Raw genomic sequence first — 20,541 nt, forward strand, 5'->3', positions numbered from 1 at the left:
CAGGGCAGTGAGGCGCTACCCCAGGAAGGTGCAGGCTGGCGCTCATGCCCTTGGTGTGCAGGACGGGGGCTGCATCAGAAAAGAGAGCTCAGCCTCATTCGGTGGTACCCACAATCTGCCTTCCTGAGCTCCAGCCCTCTCCTTCCTCAGAAACCAAGCCTCCCAGCCTATTTCTCTGGGGAAAAGTCTGTTCGGGCTGGATTTTTCCATATCCTGGGGCTCCTTTGGAGCCCAAGCTACCCAAAAGAAGCGGGTATGTTTCATTTTGAAAGGTCCACCACCTTCTTGTGGCAGACAAAGGTACAAGGTGAGGAGCATCTAACAGTTACTTGTTTGGGGAAGGCATCCAGGCAGCTAATCACAGCCCGGGAGCAGTGGCAGGGGGGAGGGAACTGGCAAGGGAAGGGAATGCAGCCAGATGTGTTTACTTTACTCCCTGCGGGCGCCTTGGGCACAGGGAGGCCCCAGGCATTTGCGCTGGTGCCTGTCTGTCAGGTGGCAGGGAGCCCAGCATATCCGCCCTCTCTCGATTCTTTCTTTCTGGGTGGGAGCTGGACGGCGGGTGTGAGATGTGCAGGCCTTCAGGCGGATCGGAGTGATCCTCCGTCAAGTTCGTCAGGGCTGTTTGTTTGGAGGTTGTTTTTTTAGCGTGGCATTGGATTTCCTCCCCCTACTCCCTCTGGCTTGGCAGGCCTCCTCCCCTGGCCAGGATGGGCTGGCGGCCGCGCAAAGGACTCCGTGAGAGCTAATGATAAATGTAATAGTGTGTAACAGTGATAGAGGGCCGCTGGAGCCCGGTTGTCACACACAATTAATATCCCTCGCCATTCTGTCTCCGTTTGTTTGTTCCCCCGCGATTCGGCTCCCAGTTAACTAATAGCACATGAGCCTGGACATAAATTGTATTTGACTCGAGGTTTAATTCCGACCATTTAAAATTTCAACTGCCCCCTGAGCCTGCCTGCCCCTGGAGTTTGTTTACGGGCCTGATTATTTAAGAAAAAGAACCTAAACATCATCTATGTGCTCGAAACTAAAGGGAAGGTGAGGGCAGCCAGGCCAGCTTCTCAACCCGTTTGCTGCTCTGAATGTAAGGAGGGAAATTCGTATTCTGGGTCCACGACTATCTGTCCCCTGTGTGTTCTAGCCCTGCCATCCTTGGACCGTAGGAGCTTCGAGGGCTGATAAAATGCGCATTTAAGATCATATTCTAAACCATTTCCAGGCATGGGCACGTGCGTGCATGCATGAGTACACACACACACACACACACACACACACACACGCACACCCCAGTGTGCACTCACGCAGGCGCACTCGGGTGGGCAGTCCTAGCCACAATCCTGCTGATGGCAGAGGTGGTGTGGCTGCGTCCTCAGCAGCTCTGGGCCCCAGCTCCAAGTTATCGAGCAAGCCAGTGAGTGAGTGTGCTAAGGCGGGCAGAAAAATAATGTTTCGATTTACTTAGAGATACAGTTGTTATTGCCATAACCTTAATGAAAGCAGTAAACAGTGCAGTATTAAGGGAGATTTATACAGAAACACTTTTAACATGTAGACATAGATTTTGCGATGCATACAGCACCTCCTTTCTAAAGGCAATCAATATAGTTATGAACGGTGGTGATAAATTACAGGCTCTGAAGCTAGAGAAGGAGGTTTTTTGCACGGGTGTATAAATCAGGTGGTATTGGCGTTCCATGGGGCCCATGCACCATAGTAAATCTGCCAGGCTCGGACAGGCACAGGGCTTGCATTAGTGGTTTCGGGGCTGTCTGCTAAACTCCTGTTTACCCAGGGCATCAACCAGCCTCGTCTTCGTTATAATTCTGTATTTGATGGAAGCCCATAAAATATGCCTCTTTGTTCCCCTCCCAACGGGTCATGCTCTCTCACAGTCCCCAGAACAGAGTCTGGTGGTTTCTGGTTTCTGGCGTGCGTGTGTGTGTGCGTGTGTGTGTGCGTGTGTGTGTGTGTGTGTGTGTGTGTACGCCCACACACACACGCGCGCACACACACACGCCTGTGTGGCTATTTATTCAAGAACATAATTCAGGAATGGGCCTGCTCCTGTTGACACAGATGAATGGAAATTTATATCGAGGAGAAATCCCAGCATATCCATAGCAGGGGAATGTGGTGAGCAGACATTTTGCAGAATTCTAGAAGCATTCTCACTCAGAAGCTGTCTCTAAGCCCCCACTGCTTTGTGAAGGAGTCACCATGACTCCAGCCTCAGACTCTGACTCCTTTGGGCTTTTCTGCAAGTAGAGAGGGCTCAGGCCAGCTTGGCCAGAAAGCAGAACTGGGGAGCAAGAACTGGGGAGGAGGGGGAGAGGAGACTCAGAGAGACAGAGCCAATGTCTGGGACTCTCTGGGCTCAAGTGGATCTCCAGGGTGCAGTTTGAATCCCGAAACTGTGCTAGCACCTCAGGAAATGCCGACGCCCCCTCCTCATTTTTCTTTGTTTCTTAAGGGCCGGGGAAGTCACAGGGCCGGTCTGGGATCTGGCCTGTGGTGCTCGGTTAGCTTAGCGCTGCCATCAGCTGAGGGGCCTCCCGTTCAAGCTAACCTGAAGCCAGAAAGCTGCCCTGGTCTTTTCTGACCCACGGCCAGCGGTCAGGCTCTCACAGTGAAGCCATGGAAAATGGCAGTAGCCACGGCCCCGTTTCTGGGAGTGTGCACACAAGAAACAGAATAGGCTTCCGGGAGTGGCCGTAGAGCCTACGGATCCTCTCTTTTTAACCAAGAGCCATTTAGCTGTAACTGATACATGGATGGTTTCCCCGTCATCCCCGTTGGACTTATTTGGCTGAACAGCGGGCTGTCACAGAAAGTAGAATGGGAGGTGCCTCCGTGCCCCTCAGGGTCTTCCTGGTGGCTGTCCTACAGTGTGGCCTGCTGAGTGGGGCCGGGTCCTTGTGAATGGTATGCCCCATCTGACCTCTCTTGTTCCCCTCCTGACTCACCGATGTGCATGTCACCCGCATCCCACCCCTGCCCGAGAAAAACCTGCCGCCCCGTCAGTGCTCCCTCCTGGGCAGCGGGTGATCACTCCCTCCCCGGCCTTGCCTACCTTTCTGCTCCTCATCCCACAGCGAGGGGGACTCAGATGTGGACTCTGAGCTGGAGGACCGGGTCGACGGGGTCAAGTCATGGTTGTCGAAAAACAAGGGGCCTTCCAAGGCAGCGTCCGACGATGGCAGCTTGAAGAGTTCCAGGTGAGCGTGCGGCCTTGAGCTGGGAGGAAAGGCCACCTCCTGGCCGGGGGATAGCTGAGCAGTGCCTGGATCCCAAAGAGGCCGGGTCTCATGCCACCGGCGTCTCTTGCCTCGCGTGCCTCAGAGGGGCCCAGGCATGCCCCCAGCGTGTGCGATGCGCCAGGAGGCTCAGTGTCAGGTCAGGGTTGGTGGCACCTTTGTTTTTCCCAAGCGATGTTTTCCTACCGGACTCGGGGCTTCGGTCTGCCATGGGTTTAACTTCATCCCCACTTACTCATTTGACAAATGTCGGTTGAACTACCCAAATGTTTGGGCCCTGGAATCAAGACTGGAAGGTGGCATAAGGAGACTCCGGATCCCACAACCCCGGACAGGGCTGGCTGGGTCCCTGAAGCCGGCAGAAAAAGACACTGGCTCCCCTGACTCCCCTGTCACAGCTCCATTTCTGTCTTTTTCTGCCCATTCTCTCCTTCTTCTGATCTTTTCACCATTTCCCCTCGCCACCACCCCCATGCTTCCTGCTCACACCCATCCACTGGGAGAACTCATTCCCTATTGTCCAGCCAAGTCACAGGCTTCTGATCACACAGACAGCTACCCCTGGAATCCGGGGCTCCACGTTCCTCGTCCCTCACTTCCCAGCCAGCATGGCAGCAGGGAGGGAGATCCTCTGTCCTCTGCTCCAAGGCCTCCTCAAGCTGTTTCCCTGCTGGCTCCCCCGCCTCCCACTTTCTCCCCAACTCTGAACCATCCTGATCCCCACCAGGGCACACCCTTCTCCACCCCCTCCCAGAGTAGCGGGCAGGCTGCTTTGTAAAGTAATCCCTCGCCTTCTCCAACTCCCCTGAGGCCCCTTCCCAAGTCCAGCCCCTCACCACAAGCACCCAGCGGCCCCCTCTAATTGGTTTAATTTATTCAGCCAAACAACATTTTGTTATTGCAGATAATGCCGCCTTCCCCGCCCCACTGCCGTTCACCACGGTGTGGCACAAGGCTCCAGGTAGTTGACAATGAAATAAATTGAACTAAACGTTTTAGAGGGGGAAAAGTGATGAAATAGAACAATGGTCTAATTTACATGACATTCTCCATGAAGCTATTTTCACTGACGCAAATTATTTTGCTTCATTTCCTCCGATGCTCTCGCTGCCACTTTGCCAGGGTGCTGCCGCTCCCTCCTTTTGCCTCCTGTCTCCTCCCTCCCTCTGTATCTTTATTCTCTGGGTTTAATGCCGGCTCCTCTCTTTCTCTCTCTCTCTCTCTCTCTCTCTCTCTCTCTCTCTCTCTCTCTCCTTGCCTCCCTCTTCCCTCCCTTCCCCTCCCCTCCATTCTCTCTGGGCTGCCTCTAATCCACTACTGGTTCTCTCTTCCTGACCTCATCTCCCTCCCCTAGAACGGCCCTCAACACCTCTGGGAAGGAGGGCAAGGGGGTGGAGGAGAGGCCAGCCTCCATGCTGAGCTCTCTGAGCTACCGGAAACGGCTCACCCTGAAGGACTCCATCGGGGGCACTGGGGACGAGGACTCGCTCTTCACCACCCTGAGCGAGCGGGCAGCCTCCCCAGAGAGGCCCCCCCGGAAGACCCGCACAGGCCCCAGGGAAGAGCAAGATGAATGCGGCTCCACCTTCTCCGAGGCCCGGAGTCGTGTCGGCCGGGGGCTGGAGAAGCGGTGGGGCTCAGACTTCGACCGGGCCTCGACCGTCTCTGCCCCCACCAGCCGGGCCTCCTCAGCCACACGGCGCGGCTCCGGTGAGGACGGGGCCCGCTCCTCCATGAGCTTCTCGCTCTCAGGCTCCCCCAGCTCCCGGCGCAGCACCTCCCGGCTCGATACCCTGTCCAGGACCCTCAGTCCTTCCTTGAGCCGGGCCTCGGGCCTGGGCCGGGACAGCCCTGATTCCCGCCTGTCCTTGGGCCAGAGCTGCCTGGATGCGTGGGATGACGGAGCCAGTGTGGCCCTGAGCGAGGCCCACTCCCAGTACAGCCACCCGTCACTGGCCCGCAGCCTGTCGGTGCCACCGCGGCCACACGCCTCGCCCTCTGCCACGGATGAGCCTCTCGGCTCCAGCATCCGCCCCGTCAGCCGTCACTCCTACCTGGACCCAGACCTGGAGGCCGCCATCAACGAGGTCTTGAGCTACAAACCTGTCCCGTTCCAGAGGAGCAGCCTGGAGCCCGACTCCGAGGAGGACGACCGGAAGAGCATCCAAAGTGCCCGCAGTGCCCAACTGGACCTCCCAGCGCGGGCCACCAGCATCCGCCGCTCGGCCTCTGCCGCTGACGTCTCCCGCTCCCGCAGCGGCCGCAAGAGCCAGAGCAGGAGAAGGAGCAGCTCCAGCTCTAGCTCCAGCTCCAGCTCCGAGGACTCCTCGGAGCACACGCGGCGGAAGAAGGGGCGCTCTCGGAAGAGCAAGAAGAAGTCCAAATCGAGAAGAAAGAGAGCGGAGACAGAGTCGGAGTCCTCATCGACATCCAGTGGCTCTACTGTGTCAGGCCACAGCCGCTCGAGCGTGAAGAAGGGCCCGGCTGCAGAAGGTGAGGAGGCCAGGCAGGCGCACCGGCCGTCTCGGAAGGAGGAGAAGAAACGCAAGAAGGAGGTGGACAGCCTGATGATGCGGTACCTGTACCGGCCCGAGAGCGACTAGTGCAGTAGGTGGCGCCCGGCGTGGGGTGCAGCATGGAGTGTGCCGCTCGGTGTGAACTAACGTGCCCGACCCCATCCGCCACCACCCAGGCCTCTCCTGCGTGCCTCTGCGGCGGGCCTGGCCTCAGAGAGCTTTCTGGCTGCCTTGGAGAGTGGGGCCAGTGAGCTGGTTAGTCCTTCTCTGCCCCGAGCCCAGTCAGCTGACCTTGCTGAGGATGATCCGGCACAGCTCCCACTTACTAAGTCCTCACCGTGGGTGCCGGGGGACCTCCTAGACATTTGCCACATTTTGTTCACTTCATCCTCACACTAACTCCATAACAAAGGCTTGACTAGCCCCATTCTATAGAAGAGGAAGCTGAGGCTCAGGGAAGTTAAGTCACTGGCCAGGGTCACACAGTTGGGAAGTGATGTGCTGGGTTCTGAATGGAGTCTATTAGGCTTGCTCTCCACCACTCCTCCCCTGTAGGGCCCAAGGCAGAGCCCACAGGTGAAATGTTTACTGTGTGTGTCTTGGGCTTTTGTCTATGCCCCGAATGGGCTGGGCTTGGGAAAGGGCTCTAGCCAACCCCTGAGGGCGAGCTGGTGTGTCAGTGGCCTCTGTCTCTTACGGGACCTTTGGCTCAGCTCTCCGCTCTCAATACTGCCCTGCAACGCCACCTTCTTCCCTGCTAAGCATGTCAAGCCTCAGACAGCAAGGCTCACGGGGCTGCACCACACCCTCCCTCAAACCCACAGTTCCCTGACTCCCTCCCCAGCCCTCCCACCTGAAGCCCACACATGGGCGTCGCCTCAGCTCAGCTCATCTTAAAAAGTTATAATGAATAGAAATTAGCAGCTGCTGAGTGACAGCCCCCTCCTGGCTCTCCTGCCTCCCCCAGCCTTCTCTCTGTGGGAAGGGAGATCCAGCAGTTAGGCCCTTTATGCCCACACCCCCACCTCAGAAGAAGGCAGAAACTGACTCACTGGAATCCCATTGTTCCCGGTTTCCCTGGTGGGTGGTGACATTTGGATCACCCTGGTTATGTGAAGCTGTTTTCGGCCTGGCACCCTCCCAGGGCAAGCTTGCTGCTTCCCAGGAGGTGTGACCCCAGAGCGCAGCCCCCTGGGGCAGGGGCCTTGCTTCCCCGATGCATGAACTAACACACACCTGTCGCATGTTTGTGGGCCTCTTGTGCCGTGGGGTGGCTGAGCACGTACGTTGACTTGGCCGGGTTATACCCAAAGGGACCAGTTATGTTTTAAGGAAAGGAGCAAGTAGAAGTGAAAGTTACCTGCAGCTATTTGGAGATGGGTGATGGGATGGAATTAGGGGGATGGTGGAGGAGGGTGGAATTTAAGCCCAGCCCAGGCTCATGGACAGACATCTTGGATTCCTCTGGCCCCGAGCTGCTCTGAAACCAAGCCCTTGGGCTCAGCACTGCTCGGTGGCTTCCCCCCTGTGGCAGTGGTTGTGGGATGCTCTGGGAGGAGCAGAAAGCATCTCTGTTGCACGAGGGAGCTGTTGTCAGCTCCACAGTGAGCAAAGGCTGGAGTCGCAATATTGTATCTACCAGCTCAGCCTTCCCCTCCGCAGCCCTGCTGAGTGCCCTGCTCCCCTAATGCAGGAAGTCAGTTGATGGGCCATCAGGTGGTTCGGAAAAGAGAGAAGGCCAGACCCGTCTGAGCACTGCACCCCTGCTTGAAGAGGGAGACGTGGGCCTCACCAGGCCCCTCCACACTGCCCGGCAACTGGTGTATTTCGGACCCGATGCCCTCAGCCCATCATCACCCTTGACCCCAGGACCAGCAAGAACAAAACCACATAAAGCCTGTTTCTTCCCCCAGCCACCAGCACAGTTCCTCTTGTCTGCCAGCAAGACAGGAGTGATCCTGAAACCCTATACAACACCACCGGGGAGGATTGGATTCACTGCGGGGAGAGTGGGCGCCGAGCCAAAAGCTTGCCAGTCAATACAGAGCTGGCAGGAGAAAGGCCAGGGAAGGGAGGACCTAGTCAGACTCAGCATGAACCGACTTTGGGTAGAATGGGTGCAGGGGCAGAGTGATGGCTTAGCTTCCCATCTGGTGATGGGGACCGGTGAGAATTCAGAACACGAACGCATCCATAGCAGAGGCAAGGGGAGGGGCCTGCCACCCTGGGCTCACCCAGCAGGAATTAGTTTATACACCAAATTGTTTGTGACAGCGCGGCGCAGGAGACACTGGCTTGTGGGGAGGAAAGCTTTTGGAACAATTTGGTTAAAATGTTCAAATTGCCAGCCCAGACTCTTGCCCTTGGGAGGGGGCTAGCCGCCTGCTGTTGGCTCTACAGCTGTGCCGATAGAAGCCACAAAGGAGACTGGCTGAAGAACACCCAGCCAGGGGCAAGGGTATCTTATGGCTCCGTGGAACTGACCCCCGCTACCTGTGCCACTTACCCAGCACCTGGATGGAGCAGTGTTGGAACCTGGCGGGCACAAGGACATAGGGATGGGGGACGCGGCCCTACTCTAAGGAGAGGCGTGGGGGGAATCGAAAGGAATTCGGGCCGGCCCCTACCCGACAGCGCCCCACTGGCATCTGGGTCCCAGTCCTGGCATCTGCCTTGCCCCCCAGCTGCCCCCAAAATAACCACACTGCCTTTTCACAAAATCAGTCCTTCCCGTGCCCAAGAGCAGACCTTAGCACTGGGTGCCCAGAAATTCTATCTCAAACATGAAAATAAAACCAGGCTCCCACTAATTTAGAATTCAAACAACCCAAAAGCTAAAATAACCCCAATTTTTTCTATGGTGCACAGTCATCATTGAGCTTTATGATTTCGTCCCTGAGACACCCTAGAGTCCTTAAGTGCCTTTGGCCCATCAAAGTAAGACTCATTTATGTTCAGTCTAGTTTGTATTAAATGTGTTTTGTGCTATTCTGATTCCTTTAAAAATGGTAATTCATTCATGAGAAATATGATAACTATTAACCAGACTGCCCCATTCCTGAACCATTTTGCATAATTGAACATGTAGTCTATCAGGCTCTTCCTTCTCCCCAGGGGGGGGTGGGGGGAGAGAGAGAGAGAGAGAGAGAGAGAGAGAGAGAGAGAGAGAGAGAAACCTATCTTTACACACCCCCTGGGCTTTCACCATGGGTCTATGGGGAGCATTCAGGTTTGGTCTTGTTTCCTCTTCGGGTCACCCAATCCAGTGGCCGGGTGGAGTCAGCAAAAGCTTTGAGGTCTAAGAGTCCAAGTTCAAATGTACATACTGGCTATATGACCTTGAGCAAGATGCTTCTTTGAACCAGCTTCCTGGTGACCTTTCATAGGGCTCTTGTGAAGAATAAGACGCATATCCAGACTGCCTAGGACGATGTCTCACACGCTGGAAGTACTCAATAGCCAAACCCTTTCTTCACAACACAGATAGAAAAGTGAAGGATTTGATTCTTTCTCTCAGAAGCCTGCTTCTTCCTCTTCGGGTTTAGGGTAGAACTTCAAAGGGGCTATAAACAAGGTTCCCCGCCTCAGATTCTTAAAGCAGAATTGTGGGCAGAGGGGTCACCGAATTCCTGTCTATGCCAGTGGAAGCTCTCTAGGATCCGGAAGCAGAGCTGTGTCCCTGGGAGCACTGGACGGGGACTCTCTGAGTGCTGGACACTGGTAGGGGTGGAGCTTCTCTGTGCTGCATTTTGTTCAAGAGTGTTGAAATTACGGTGCACTTGAACCGGCAGAGGCAGCAGCGGTGGGAGGGGCAGGGGAAGGTGGCTCTCAGGCTTTGGGAAAGAAAGAAAAAAAAAGATGACTGGAGCAGAAGGTTCCATCCTTGCTGAATGCCATGAGCCTGCTCCATCCAGGGGATGATGTTTCTTCACATCCTGGTGGGAGGAAGCTGGAGGTTCCCAGTGGCCTGATGAAAACTCTAGAGGGCTGGGTTATGATACCAAGAAAGGGATAACTATGCCATCCTGAAATGGACGTCTTGCCAGTCCCTACATCCTGAGTCTCCTATCCTTGTGGTGAATAGATGATGCCACGGTCAAGGGCAGAAATTCTCACAGGCCTTAGGAAAGCCTAAGGAGAAAGTGTTAAGGTCTGGTAGTATTCCGTGGGGAAGACTCCTCCTTCTTAGAAGGAATCGTGTTAGGAATGAGGTTCCCTTAGGTTGTAGCCATATAATCACCAGACTGCCATTCTCCAAGTCAGCCTGGTCCATGGACCACCTCCATCCGAATCTTCTGGGGAGGAGTTGAAAATGGGGAATTCCTCAGTTCCACCCAAAAGCTAGCAAATCAGAATTTCTCCAGGGAAGGATGCAGGAGTCCTTATAACACACTCGGGTTTGAGACCCACTGCTCTACAGTGTTGCTTTCCTGGGAATTTCAAAAGGTTTCAGAATCAAAACAATGTGCTCCTTTCTCTTACTACTCTGAGTGTCTTCTGGGGAAGACGGGATTGCTTCTCAAGCAAGATAGGATTGAATTTACTTCTCAATTTGTGGCTTTTAGGGACTGCTATGACAGGGCTTTGGGAGCCTCCCAGACCCAAAGGCTTTGGTGCCGCGAGTTAAGAGCATTGTTCGTCTGTGACCTTGTTCCTCTCTCCCTGCAGCCCCACCAGTTACTGGAAGTCCCTTGCCCCTGACCGGTCAGATGATGAACACGACCCTCTGGACAGCACCTCCAGGCCAAGATATTCCCATAACTATCTGAGTGACAGCGACACAGAGGCCAAGCCGACAGAGACCAACGCATAGCCCAGGGGAGTGGTCTGAACCTCTGGCACCCAAAGGCTACTGCCACAGCGCCTCTCCCAGGAAATGATGGGGCACAGGTCTCCCCCACCTGACTGCTGATCTGCATGGGAAACACCCGACCCAAGGGGGTTGGGGGGCTTTCCAAATTGTGGGTGTCTGACATCTCCACATGGAAGAGGTGGGGGGAAGAGGAGTTTCTGAAAAGAGAACTTAATGCTCCTTCTGCCTCCAAAATGCCACACTTTTGGTTTCGACCTTGGGCCGCACTGTGGGCAGTGGCAGGTGGCTTGGCACTGCATGGAGCCAGCAAGCTGACCTCCATCTCAGCCCCCTGCTCAGGGACGGTGGACAGATTGCCTGCTGGGACACTCTAGGTTGCTGGGTCCATGGGGAGGAATTGGGGGCAGGAACAGCAATTCCTTCCCCGCCCCCAGGCTTGGGGTGAGGGCTTTCTCTTCTCAGTGCCTGCTGTCTTTTTACTTTTAATTTAAATACCCACCCTCTCCATCACAGCTGCATCCCTGAGAGTGGGAGGGGGCTGTGGTGGCAGCTGGGGTTTCCAGGAATGACTGACTAGGGGAATCTCATCTCCCGCTTCGCTCCTCAGAGAGCAGTCCTTTCTCTGTGCAGCTGGAGAGACCGGTGAGCGGAGCTGGGTCCAGATTCTTGTCAGCATGGGGAGCGGCTCTCAGGTGCTTCTGGGTTTGGGTTGAGCAAGCCTACACAGACAGGGGTGCATATGTACCATCTGGCACTTTCAGCCCCCACCCCCTTCGTCTCATCAGTGTGTTAAGTGCAATGACCTATTTAAGACTAAACCCATTCCACCTATGCCGATAAGTTCGGGGCTTATCCAAGCACTGCCTCCTTGACCCTCTGTCCAAGTTGCCTGGACCGTGGGCCCAACTTGAGAGGGAAGGCCTTGGGTTGGGAGCTTGTGATCAGAAAAACTCAAGATGGGGGTTTGGGTCAGTACTGATGTGCATTAGACACGAGTCCTCACCCTGTGTCCTGAGCCTGAGTCATTTTTCTTCTTCCAATTGCCCTGCCCCCACACACTTCCCCCGAGACAAGACAACACGTGGCCGGACAGTCCCAGCCCCACCCTAAAGGTCATCCCACCAATAATACCAGACTTGGGGACCCAAGGGCAGTGCCTGGTGCAGCTCCCATCTGCTGTCCCCCTCACCTTCTCTCCCGCAATTGGTTTGTACTCACTGGGCTGTGCTCTCTCTTCCCTGTTTACCTGATGTATGGAAATAAACGTCCTTCTCCTCCTGGCTCTGCCTGTTACTTCAGGCTCAGGTGAAGTCCGAGATGGTCTCTGGGGAACAGAGGCAGGGTTCTGGTAAGGACCTGGGGAAGCGGCCGGGTCTCTGGCCTACTCCCACGCCAGATCAGTGCCACAAAGAAAGTTCTGGCAGGTCACCTGGGGGCAGGCAAAGGTAGAATGAGAAGATTGGTCAAGGGAGACAAACCCCACCTTTTATTTTAAGAGCTTGTGGATTGCAATCAGGCAGAGCCATTCATGCCTCATCCTACACTGGCCTCCACTCAGAAACGTTGAGGTCCTCTGATTACTAAATCTCACCAATTACAGGGATCCTAGCTTCTCTCTCTCTCTCTTTTTTTTCAAGTCCTTCTAGAAAAAAAGTTTAAGTTTAATTTTAGTCGTTCCAAATATGACTTTTTGATCAAAACTTGCCAGAACTCTCTCTGGCCCCCAACCCCATTGGCCACAGGCCAACTTGAGTAGGCTGGGAGTTCTGGCTTCTCTGCCCTGCCCAGTCTCTGCCTTCATGCCTCAGTCCACACTTGGTCTGCTCACTGACAGCTACGAGGCAGCTCTTACAGAAGGGTAAAAAACAAACGACGACTCCTCCTCCACCTTCTGTAATGTGACCAGTTATAATCCTGGCACACATAAAGTTTCTTTTACAGCTGGTCAGTCGGGCTCCCCTGATTTGTACAGGTAGGCAGGAAAGGGTATCAGACAGCCCTGAAGCCAAGGCTCTGGCGATGTCAGCCTCCCAGACAGGGTCAAGAAAGGGAAGGAGGGAGGAAAGTCCCCCAGAACAAGTGGGAGAGAAGTATAATATGGACCCATCTTGAATGAAAAAGACTACCCCTCTCCACTGCCCCTGCAAGGTCGAATAGAAAAGGTAATAAAAGTAAAGTTACTTTTTATTTTATTTTTTATTTTATTTTATTTTACATTCATTTATTTTTGATAGAGACAGAACACAAGTGGGGAAGGGGCAGAGAGAGAGAGGGAGATGCAGAATCAGAAACAGGCTCCAGGCTCCGAGCTGTCAGCACAGAGCCCGACGCGGGGCTCGAACTCACGGAGTGTAAGATCATGACCTGAGCTGAAGTCAGACGCCCAACCGACTGAGCCACCCAGGCGCCCCTACTTTTTTTTTTTTTTAACTGCTGGCTCCTCATGTTCATCTTTTACTCATGCTCTCAAATAGATGGGTGCATTTTCTATTTCTCCCAGGAACCGGTGACAGAGTCCCTCCCATCTGCAGACAAGACCCCAACTCTGTTGACCTGCGCTGACTCAGGCCTCAGGTTAACTGAAAAGTCCAACATCATTGTCGAATTGTCTGACCTGGGGCTTCAATTCAGAAAGCTTGTATTATTAATTATTCATTCACTCAACATTCAGATATTTCATAACTGCCTGCCATGGCCTAGGCACTGTTCTAAGTGCTGGGGACAGATGAGTTTTCTTCCTTCATAAGGCAGATATTCTAGTGGAGGAGTTAGACATACAATATAGGTACTGCATCTACTAATATCTGCAAGCTTTGGGTGAGTAGAGAGGAGTAAATTATAGTGTTTGTCATCTAGGGGCTCATTGATTGGGACAGACCCATGTGGAAATAATTACATGAGACATAAGAAAAGGACAAATAGGTTGCTTTGGGAATATGATGGCGGAGGGGGTTGGAGAAGGATGGGAAGGCTTCTAAAAGGAGCTGGTATTTTGATCTGGGGTTTGAAGAAAGGCTTCTACAGGTGTACCAGAAAAAAAAGAGCTTAAGCAAAGGCCCTGAGGCAGGGAAAGATAGGTGGTGGTAGGGATCTCCACAGGCCAAGGAAGAAGCAGGAAATCGCCTCACATGACCAACACTTCAAGTTGCAGCAAAGCCCCTTGGCCAGGGTGCTGGGCTCCAAGAAGGAAAGGAGCGATTCCCTCAGCACCATCTCCCCGGGGGAGTCCAAGAGATTGTAGGGCCATCAAAGGCCAATCATTTTGGGTGTGCCTTCAGAGCTCCATAAGTTCCGCCCTCACCTGTACACTCAGGGCACCTCTGGTCCCTAAGATGTAAATGATTCTAGAAAAAAAGGCTGCAAATCTGTCCCTGTGCCAGGCTCAAAGCTGCCTCCATAGAATCTCCTGTCTAACGAGAGGCATGGGTGGGGCCCAAAGCCTTGTGAGGCTCCCCAAGGTGCCCAGTCAATGCCCAGAGACAACAGGGGCCCACAGTGACTCCTGAACTACTTCCTTTTGTCCTGTGTCCTCTTGGCAGATTACCCCAGTTGTCCCCCCACCATGCCCCACCCCCATGCCTGGTGGCACAGACACTTAGCGATTTGCTCCTTAATTGTCCCCAGCTAGGCTGCGCAGATGCCGCTCTTTAATCTCTCCTGATAAATGAATCGCGCCGCTCCTTTAATCATATGTTCATATCCAAGCCAATTTGAATCAATTTGGCAGTGAGCGTGTTGCAAGAGATGCCATGACTGCTGCTTTCCCCTCAGGGCCCCCGAGCCAGCGCGTCTGCTGTCCTCATCCTCAGCAAAGAGCCCAGGGGGCCCATCCCAGGAAAGGATCTCCTACCTGAATAGTGAGGACTTTTCAAAGTCAATCATTCATTCCTGTCCTCCATGCTGGGCCCTTCGGGACTAGAGGGAGTTGGGTTCCAAAGCCCTCAGAAGCGAGGGAGGGGGGTGGGTCCATAGCCTTCCTGGGTCACTGAATAAGGGGCCCCATTATCATCCCTGGGAGAAAGCACTGCCTTAAATCTAACCATAATCCTTCTGCTCCCCTTTCATTTCCTCTGAGCTAGTTCTCAGAGAAGCTGGAACACTTCCTCACCTTTCACGCAGCAACACATTCCAGACCGGCCTATGGTAATTTGTCCTTGCCTGCTGCTGCTGCTACTGGCTGCCACCCCAATTCCTTTCATCTTTCCCCAGGAAGTATTCTATTCTAAATCCTCCAGCCTGGTGGGCAGTCCGGGACATGCTTGGTAATGCACCAAGTTCTGCTGCATTTAGGGCTGCTGCTTTTTCACCTACAGAGTGGTGTCCACGTGCCGGAGTGAAAACAAAACAAAAGGAGACAAGAACCTACTCCACGGAGAGCTTCTGCCGCTAGCGCTGAGACCCTGGAGAAGGGGCAGTAATCTCTCGGACTCAGTTTTCCCATCTGTAAAACAAGGTGGTACCGCTGACAACCTTTTGGCTTCTCAATTCGGAGGGAGCCCCTCACTGCTGCCCACAGAACCTCCCACCCCCACCCCTTCATCACCCTCGGTAAGGATCCGGAGGGCCCGGCTGGCGGCGCGAGTCGGGCAGCGCGATGCCGGTGCCGGGGGAGGGACGTCTTCTCCCAGCGCCAGTCGGTCTGGGGCCGGTTGCGTCCAGCAGCCCGGGTGCGCCTCCGCTTCCTCTCTGCATTTCTTCTCCCGTTTCCCCGCGGGCTCTGCCGGTCCCGGCAGACGCCCTCCCAATCGTGGGGAGCCCGCCTGTATTAGCATATTCATATCTCATTTGCATGACCCGGGCCTCCGGAGCGCCTCGCCTCCGACTCCGCCCCCGCCCGAAGGGTCTTCCCGCACCTCCGGAAGCCACTACGCTCAAAAGGTTCTCAAGCAGTGGACTGGGCGGAGCCCGTGGGCCTTGCCCTTCAAGGATTCCCTGGGCGCGAGCCCTGGCCTCGGAGCTCAGCAGACCGACAATACTGTTTCCCGCCTTTTCAGGGCTCTTGGAAGTCCCTGGCAGAAGCTGGGAACGAGGCTGCCCTTCCCGGCCTGTCAGGAGTGACCCGTGGGATGAGGAGGATGATAAAATTAACAATAGTTCCCATTTGCTGAGCACCTACTTACTATGTTCCCATTTGCTGAGCATTTCTAATCCTCTCCCCTTCATCACAACCCGGAAGTGTCCTCTCTGTGAGGCTCAAAGAGGTGATATGTGTCCTAGCAGGGTCCTCAGCTTGGTTCCAGCAACTGCCCTGGAGCCTCCGGGCTGTTCTGGCCTTGTCAGAGGGTAAAGGGACATGTGAGAGTGCCAGGAAGCATTGTCCAGAACCTCATCTCTAAATCGCTGTGTGCCTGGTATTCACCAAGGCCTGGCCTAAGTAAGGAAACGCTTCTTGGCATTTTGGGGGGAAATGTCAACCTTACATTTATGTTGCTCCTTAAAATTTTCAGAGCATCCTCCATACATTATCACATTTCTGCTTCATGCATATACTGTGCCAACAATATGAGTAACAGTTCCACATGGCCCGGAATGCATATATTAAGCTATATTCACCTCAGTCTAATTTCATTACAGCACGATGGAAAAATCCAGACCATTCTCTGGGATTTGATCTGGGAGGAGCGGGGGCGCCTGGGTGGCGCAGTCGGTTAAGCGTCTGACCTCAGCCAGGTCACGATCTCGCGGTCCGTGAGTTCGAGCCCCGCGTCGGGCTCTGGGCTGATGGCTCAGAGCCTGGAGCCTGTTTCCGATTCTGTGTCTCCCTCTCTCTCTGCCCCTCCCCCATTCATGCTCTGTCTCTCTCTGTCCCCCCAAAAAATAAATAAACGTTGATCTGGGAGGAGCGATTTCCAGAGCAATAGCCATTTTGGAGTTAACAAGGATGCTAGATTTGTTTAGACGGAATTTCACAGAGAAATTGAGTCTTTTGTAGTGTAAACCCCAGTGATGGGTCATATACATGAGGGAGATTCCAAAAAGGATGTGTGCTTTGCGATTGAAGTCAGTGACATAAATCTCCCAGTGGAATACTTAAATGTGCAGATAGAATTTGCTTTAGATATCAAAAGTCAGCTATGACAGTTTTACCAAAAAGAGAGAGAGAGAGAAAACCTCAAAAAGGATATTAAGGTTCACACCATCTAGGCAAATTATATTTGAGGTGGCTTAAGAGTCAAAGAGTTTCCACATTTTAATAAATTTTTATATGTTTTGTGCCACATCTATGATCTGACTAGATTAGAGAAAGAAGCAAACGGATTTGAGGAAAAGAGGGCGCTAGGGAATTTGAAAGCACAGAATCAGAAAAGAAGGAGTTTAAAACACACACACACACACACACACACACACACATTCTGGAACAACTAGAGGCAGCCAATAGCCTTAGAAACATTATGTCTTTGAAAGATAGGTCAATGACTGGTAAATAGGCAAAATACAAAATCGTGTGTGGTACAATAGGCCTCGTGGCTCATATTTAGTTCTGGGGACTGGCAAGTTGCAGTTGGAGGTTGGAACCCTTGCCTGAAGCCTGCTTCTGGCCCCCACAGGAATACTATCCTCTGGAGAGGAGGGAAGAGTGACCCTAGTGAGTGGCACTGCCCTGGAAGTTGCTTCACGAGAAGCACAGAACTCACAGCCTGCCTTGGAGGGTCCTAGAGCTCATCTGTGGAGGCTGTCTTTCCAGTGGGCCACATACTGAGCCAACTGGGCAAGATTTAACAGCAGAGAAGGAGCGTCTGTTCCCAGGAACCGGCAAAATAACCCTAGAGAACCAACTAGAAAGTGAGGCGGTCTTACAGCTCTATGAATGGGTTCTTAAGGGAACACGTGACAAAAGGGAACGCGTGACAAAAGTACACGCGAAAGCACAGATGTTAGATAAACATTAGAAGGGACCTCGGGGCGCCTGGATGGCTCAGTCGGTTAAGCATCCGACTCAGGTCACGATCTCACAGGTCGTGAGTTCCAGCCCCTTGTCAGGCTCTGCGCTGACAGCAGCGAGCCCAAAGCGGGACTGAACTCATGAACCACCACTCATGACCTGAGCTGAAGTTGAGCGCTTAACCAAATGAGCCACCCAGTCTCCCCTCGGTTTTTTTTCTTTTTTAAGTCAGTACAGATATATATCTGTGCCAAACACCAAAGAAAGCCCCAAATTGTCATATTAGTGTGATTTTAAGAGTAGCTTCTTTCCTGGCATTTCATAGATAGAAATAGTAGCCAAAGGGGGGGTGGGGGGTGGGGGGACCATGTGGCAAAGCTGCTTAGAAACTGCTTAGATCCCTTGCTCCGGGAAAGCCGTTTTTAAAGCAGCAGGCATCTCTTGGCACGGCTGAGCGTAGAAGCTGGAAAAGGAGCAGATTGGAGGGTGGAACTTGAACAGGGTATTTAGGGGAGAGGAAGTCAGGGGAGCATCTAGACCTGCCCTCCCGTGTAGCTGGGAGCCCTTCAGGAGACAGGTTGAGGCGAGGAGCCTCTTGTACTCCTGTTGGTGAAGGGGGACTGGTGTGGCAGAATGGGTAAGGAGAAGCCAAGAGTCAAAAGGTCATTTAGGATATGCGTGTCACAGTTGTATACGTTTTTTTTTTTGTTCGTTTTTTTTTTTTTAAGATCTCTGTGGGTCGACATGGCTCCACGGCCAGACTTTGTGCCTGGCTGATCGATTTGTGCTTCTCATACCTGACCATCTAAGAAGGTTTAGCCCCTTAAGGAAAAAGTATCTTTGCTGCTTCAGAGCATCAAGTGACCAGTGAGTTCTCTGAGAAAATGAGAAGGTATAGGTGTCAGAAGGGGATGTCTGAGGGTTCAGGCTTTGCAGAAGGTCCAGGAGGAGTAAGTCCCCTGGGGCGTCAGGGTGAGTTTCATCTCCCTCCCCACCCCCACTCCTTGCTCCCCAGTAGAAATCAGCTACAAATCTCAGCTTGTTGGGAACAGATGGCCTTGGCTGACGAATAAGCCACCGCAGGCTGCTCCACCTGTTCTCGGGCTGGAATAATCAGCTCGAGACAAACATCGGCGCTGAAATAACTCATGGCAGCGGGTGATGCGCAGGCACAGATTCCAAAAATCTCTTAAATAGACCCCCTCCAAGTCTCTCCCCTCCCCAGCCCCTAGAGGCCATCAGGGGAAGGTAATGGAGCGGAGAAGACAGATCGAGAGCCCCAAACTGAGCCTGATGCCGTGCTGGTGGTGCCTGCAGGGGTGGGGGGAGGGACTGGGGGGGGCGGGCTAAGTTCAGTATGGGAGGGGCGCGGAGTGGGGTGGGGGCATCGTACCCCTCCGCTGGCCGGGAAGTTATTTCACAAGAGCACGTGGAGAACGTGGGAATGGTTGCTCTGTGTCAGGGACAAATGTGAGGAGATCCCACCAGTGGATAGCAGAAAACTGAAAATTTGGGATTCATTTGAATTGTTTATTAAAGGAGTGATATGCAAATGAAACCAAGCTTCTGCGAATCTCTCAGCAGCTCAGGACAGCTCTGCCGCTGGGGGTGGGTGCCTGGGTGCCCATACTTTTGTGGATTTGTGTTGCCTTCCCTCACCTCCTTGATGAAGTCAGCTGGGCTAATGTTCCCTGGCACGGGCAGATGAGCCCGTCAGGGGAGTGACAGCGCAGGGAAGCAGTGGTGATGGCAGTTAAGAAAGGCGGGTGCCTGGGGAAGAGGGGTGCCTGCTGAGATGGGGTCCAGCTCCTGTGGAATTAGGAGAGGTGGGGATTGAGAAAGAGGAGCGAAGCTGGCTTCTTGCTCTGGGTGCCTCAGGCACCCAGTGACCCTCTGTCCAGTGACCACTCCCAACGCCCTACACTTTGGTGCACAGGGCATGGGGACTGAGTCCCCAGAGACTGTGCTGGCTGGGGAAGAAGGCTTGGACGCCTCCCATCCCCAACTGCATCACTAACTGTTATGTATCATCCCCCCCCCCCGCCAAGTGGTTTCTGCAGCTCTGCCTGCGGTCAGGACCCTCACCTATCATTTAGGGTCCCACAAACCTGCTCTGCTTGAAGCCAATTGTGTCCACAGAGGTGCCATGGTGACCCCTTTTCTGCTGAGTGCCTGGCTCTGTGGTTCTCACCCTGCCTTATATTAGAAACACTCAAGGAACTCCGTTTATTGTTTTGTATACAAAAAGTGAAAAGAATAATGCAACGAACTTCTCTATCAAGCAGCTTCAGCAGTTATCAACACTGGGGGCGCCTGAGTGGCCCAATCGGTTAAGGGACCAGCTCTTGATTTCTGCTGAGGTCATGGGATTTGTGGGTTCCAGCCCCACATCAGGCTCTGAGCTGGCAGTGCTGAGCCTGCTTGAGATTCTCTCTCTCCCTCTCTCTGCCCCTCCCCCACTCATGCTTTTCTCTCTCTCTCTCTCTCTCTCTCTCTCTCTCTCCCCCTCGGAAAATAAACTTAAAACAAATTAAAAACAAAACAGTTATCAACACTGAGCAAATCTTGCGTCATCTACACCCCCACCCACTTTCCCATGCCCTCTACTGGATTATTTTGAAGTAGACCCCAGACATATCACTTTCTCAAGAAACACCTTAGTGTATATCCCTCAAAGAAAAGACAAAGATACTTTAAAAATGTAATCACAATACTCATATCACACCTAAATACATTATCAATAAGTCCTTAATACCAAATATCCAATGTTTAGATTTCTCTGATTTTCTTTTATATATTAATAATTTAATAAACTGTCTATATATAAAATTTAAAAATGTGTTCCAATCAGGATCGAAACAACACTGAGGAGCCTTTGAAAAAATACTGTGCTTAAGGGCTTTCTCATTCAGGGATTCCAATTTAATTGGTCTTGGGTGGATCCCAAGCATCATATTTTTTAAAGCTCCCTGGGTAGTTTTAATGTGCAGCCAGGGTTGAGAAATGCTTTACCTTTCCCCCTACCAGTTTCCTGCCAACTCCTCCTTGTCTAGGCTTTTAATACCTCTC

At 53.1% G+C, this 20,541-nt stretch overlaps 1 protein-coding gene across 20 annotated transcripts in view; it reads left to right on the forward strand.

The window, feature by feature from the left end:
* Positions 1 to 11,869, forward strand: part of MYO18A (myosin XVIIIA) — a 102,275-nt gene extending 90,406 nt beyond the window's left edge. For all 20 annotated transcript variants that reach the window (XM_047834081.1, XM_047834090.1, XM_047834086.1 and 17 more), the window contains 2 exons: positions 3,099 to 3,221; positions 10,445 to 11,869. In XM_047834081.1, the coding sequence (XP_047690037.1) occupies positions 3,099 to 3,221; positions 10,445 to 10,589 (268 nt within the window). In that variant the 3' untranslated portion in view covers positions 10,590 to 11,869. The remainder of the gene's footprint in view (positions 1 to 3,098; positions 3,222 to 10,444) is intronic.
* The last annotated feature ends 8,672 nt before the right edge of the window (positions 11,870 to 20,541 follow it).

Source organism: Prionailurus viverrinus, chromosome E1 (assembly GCF_022837055.1).
Source record: "Prionailurus viverrinus isolate Anna chromosome E1, UM_Priviv_1.0, whole genome shotgun sequence".
Lineage (NCBI taxonomy): Eukaryota > Metazoa > Chordata > Mammalia > Carnivora > Felidae > Prionailurus > Prionailurus viverrinus.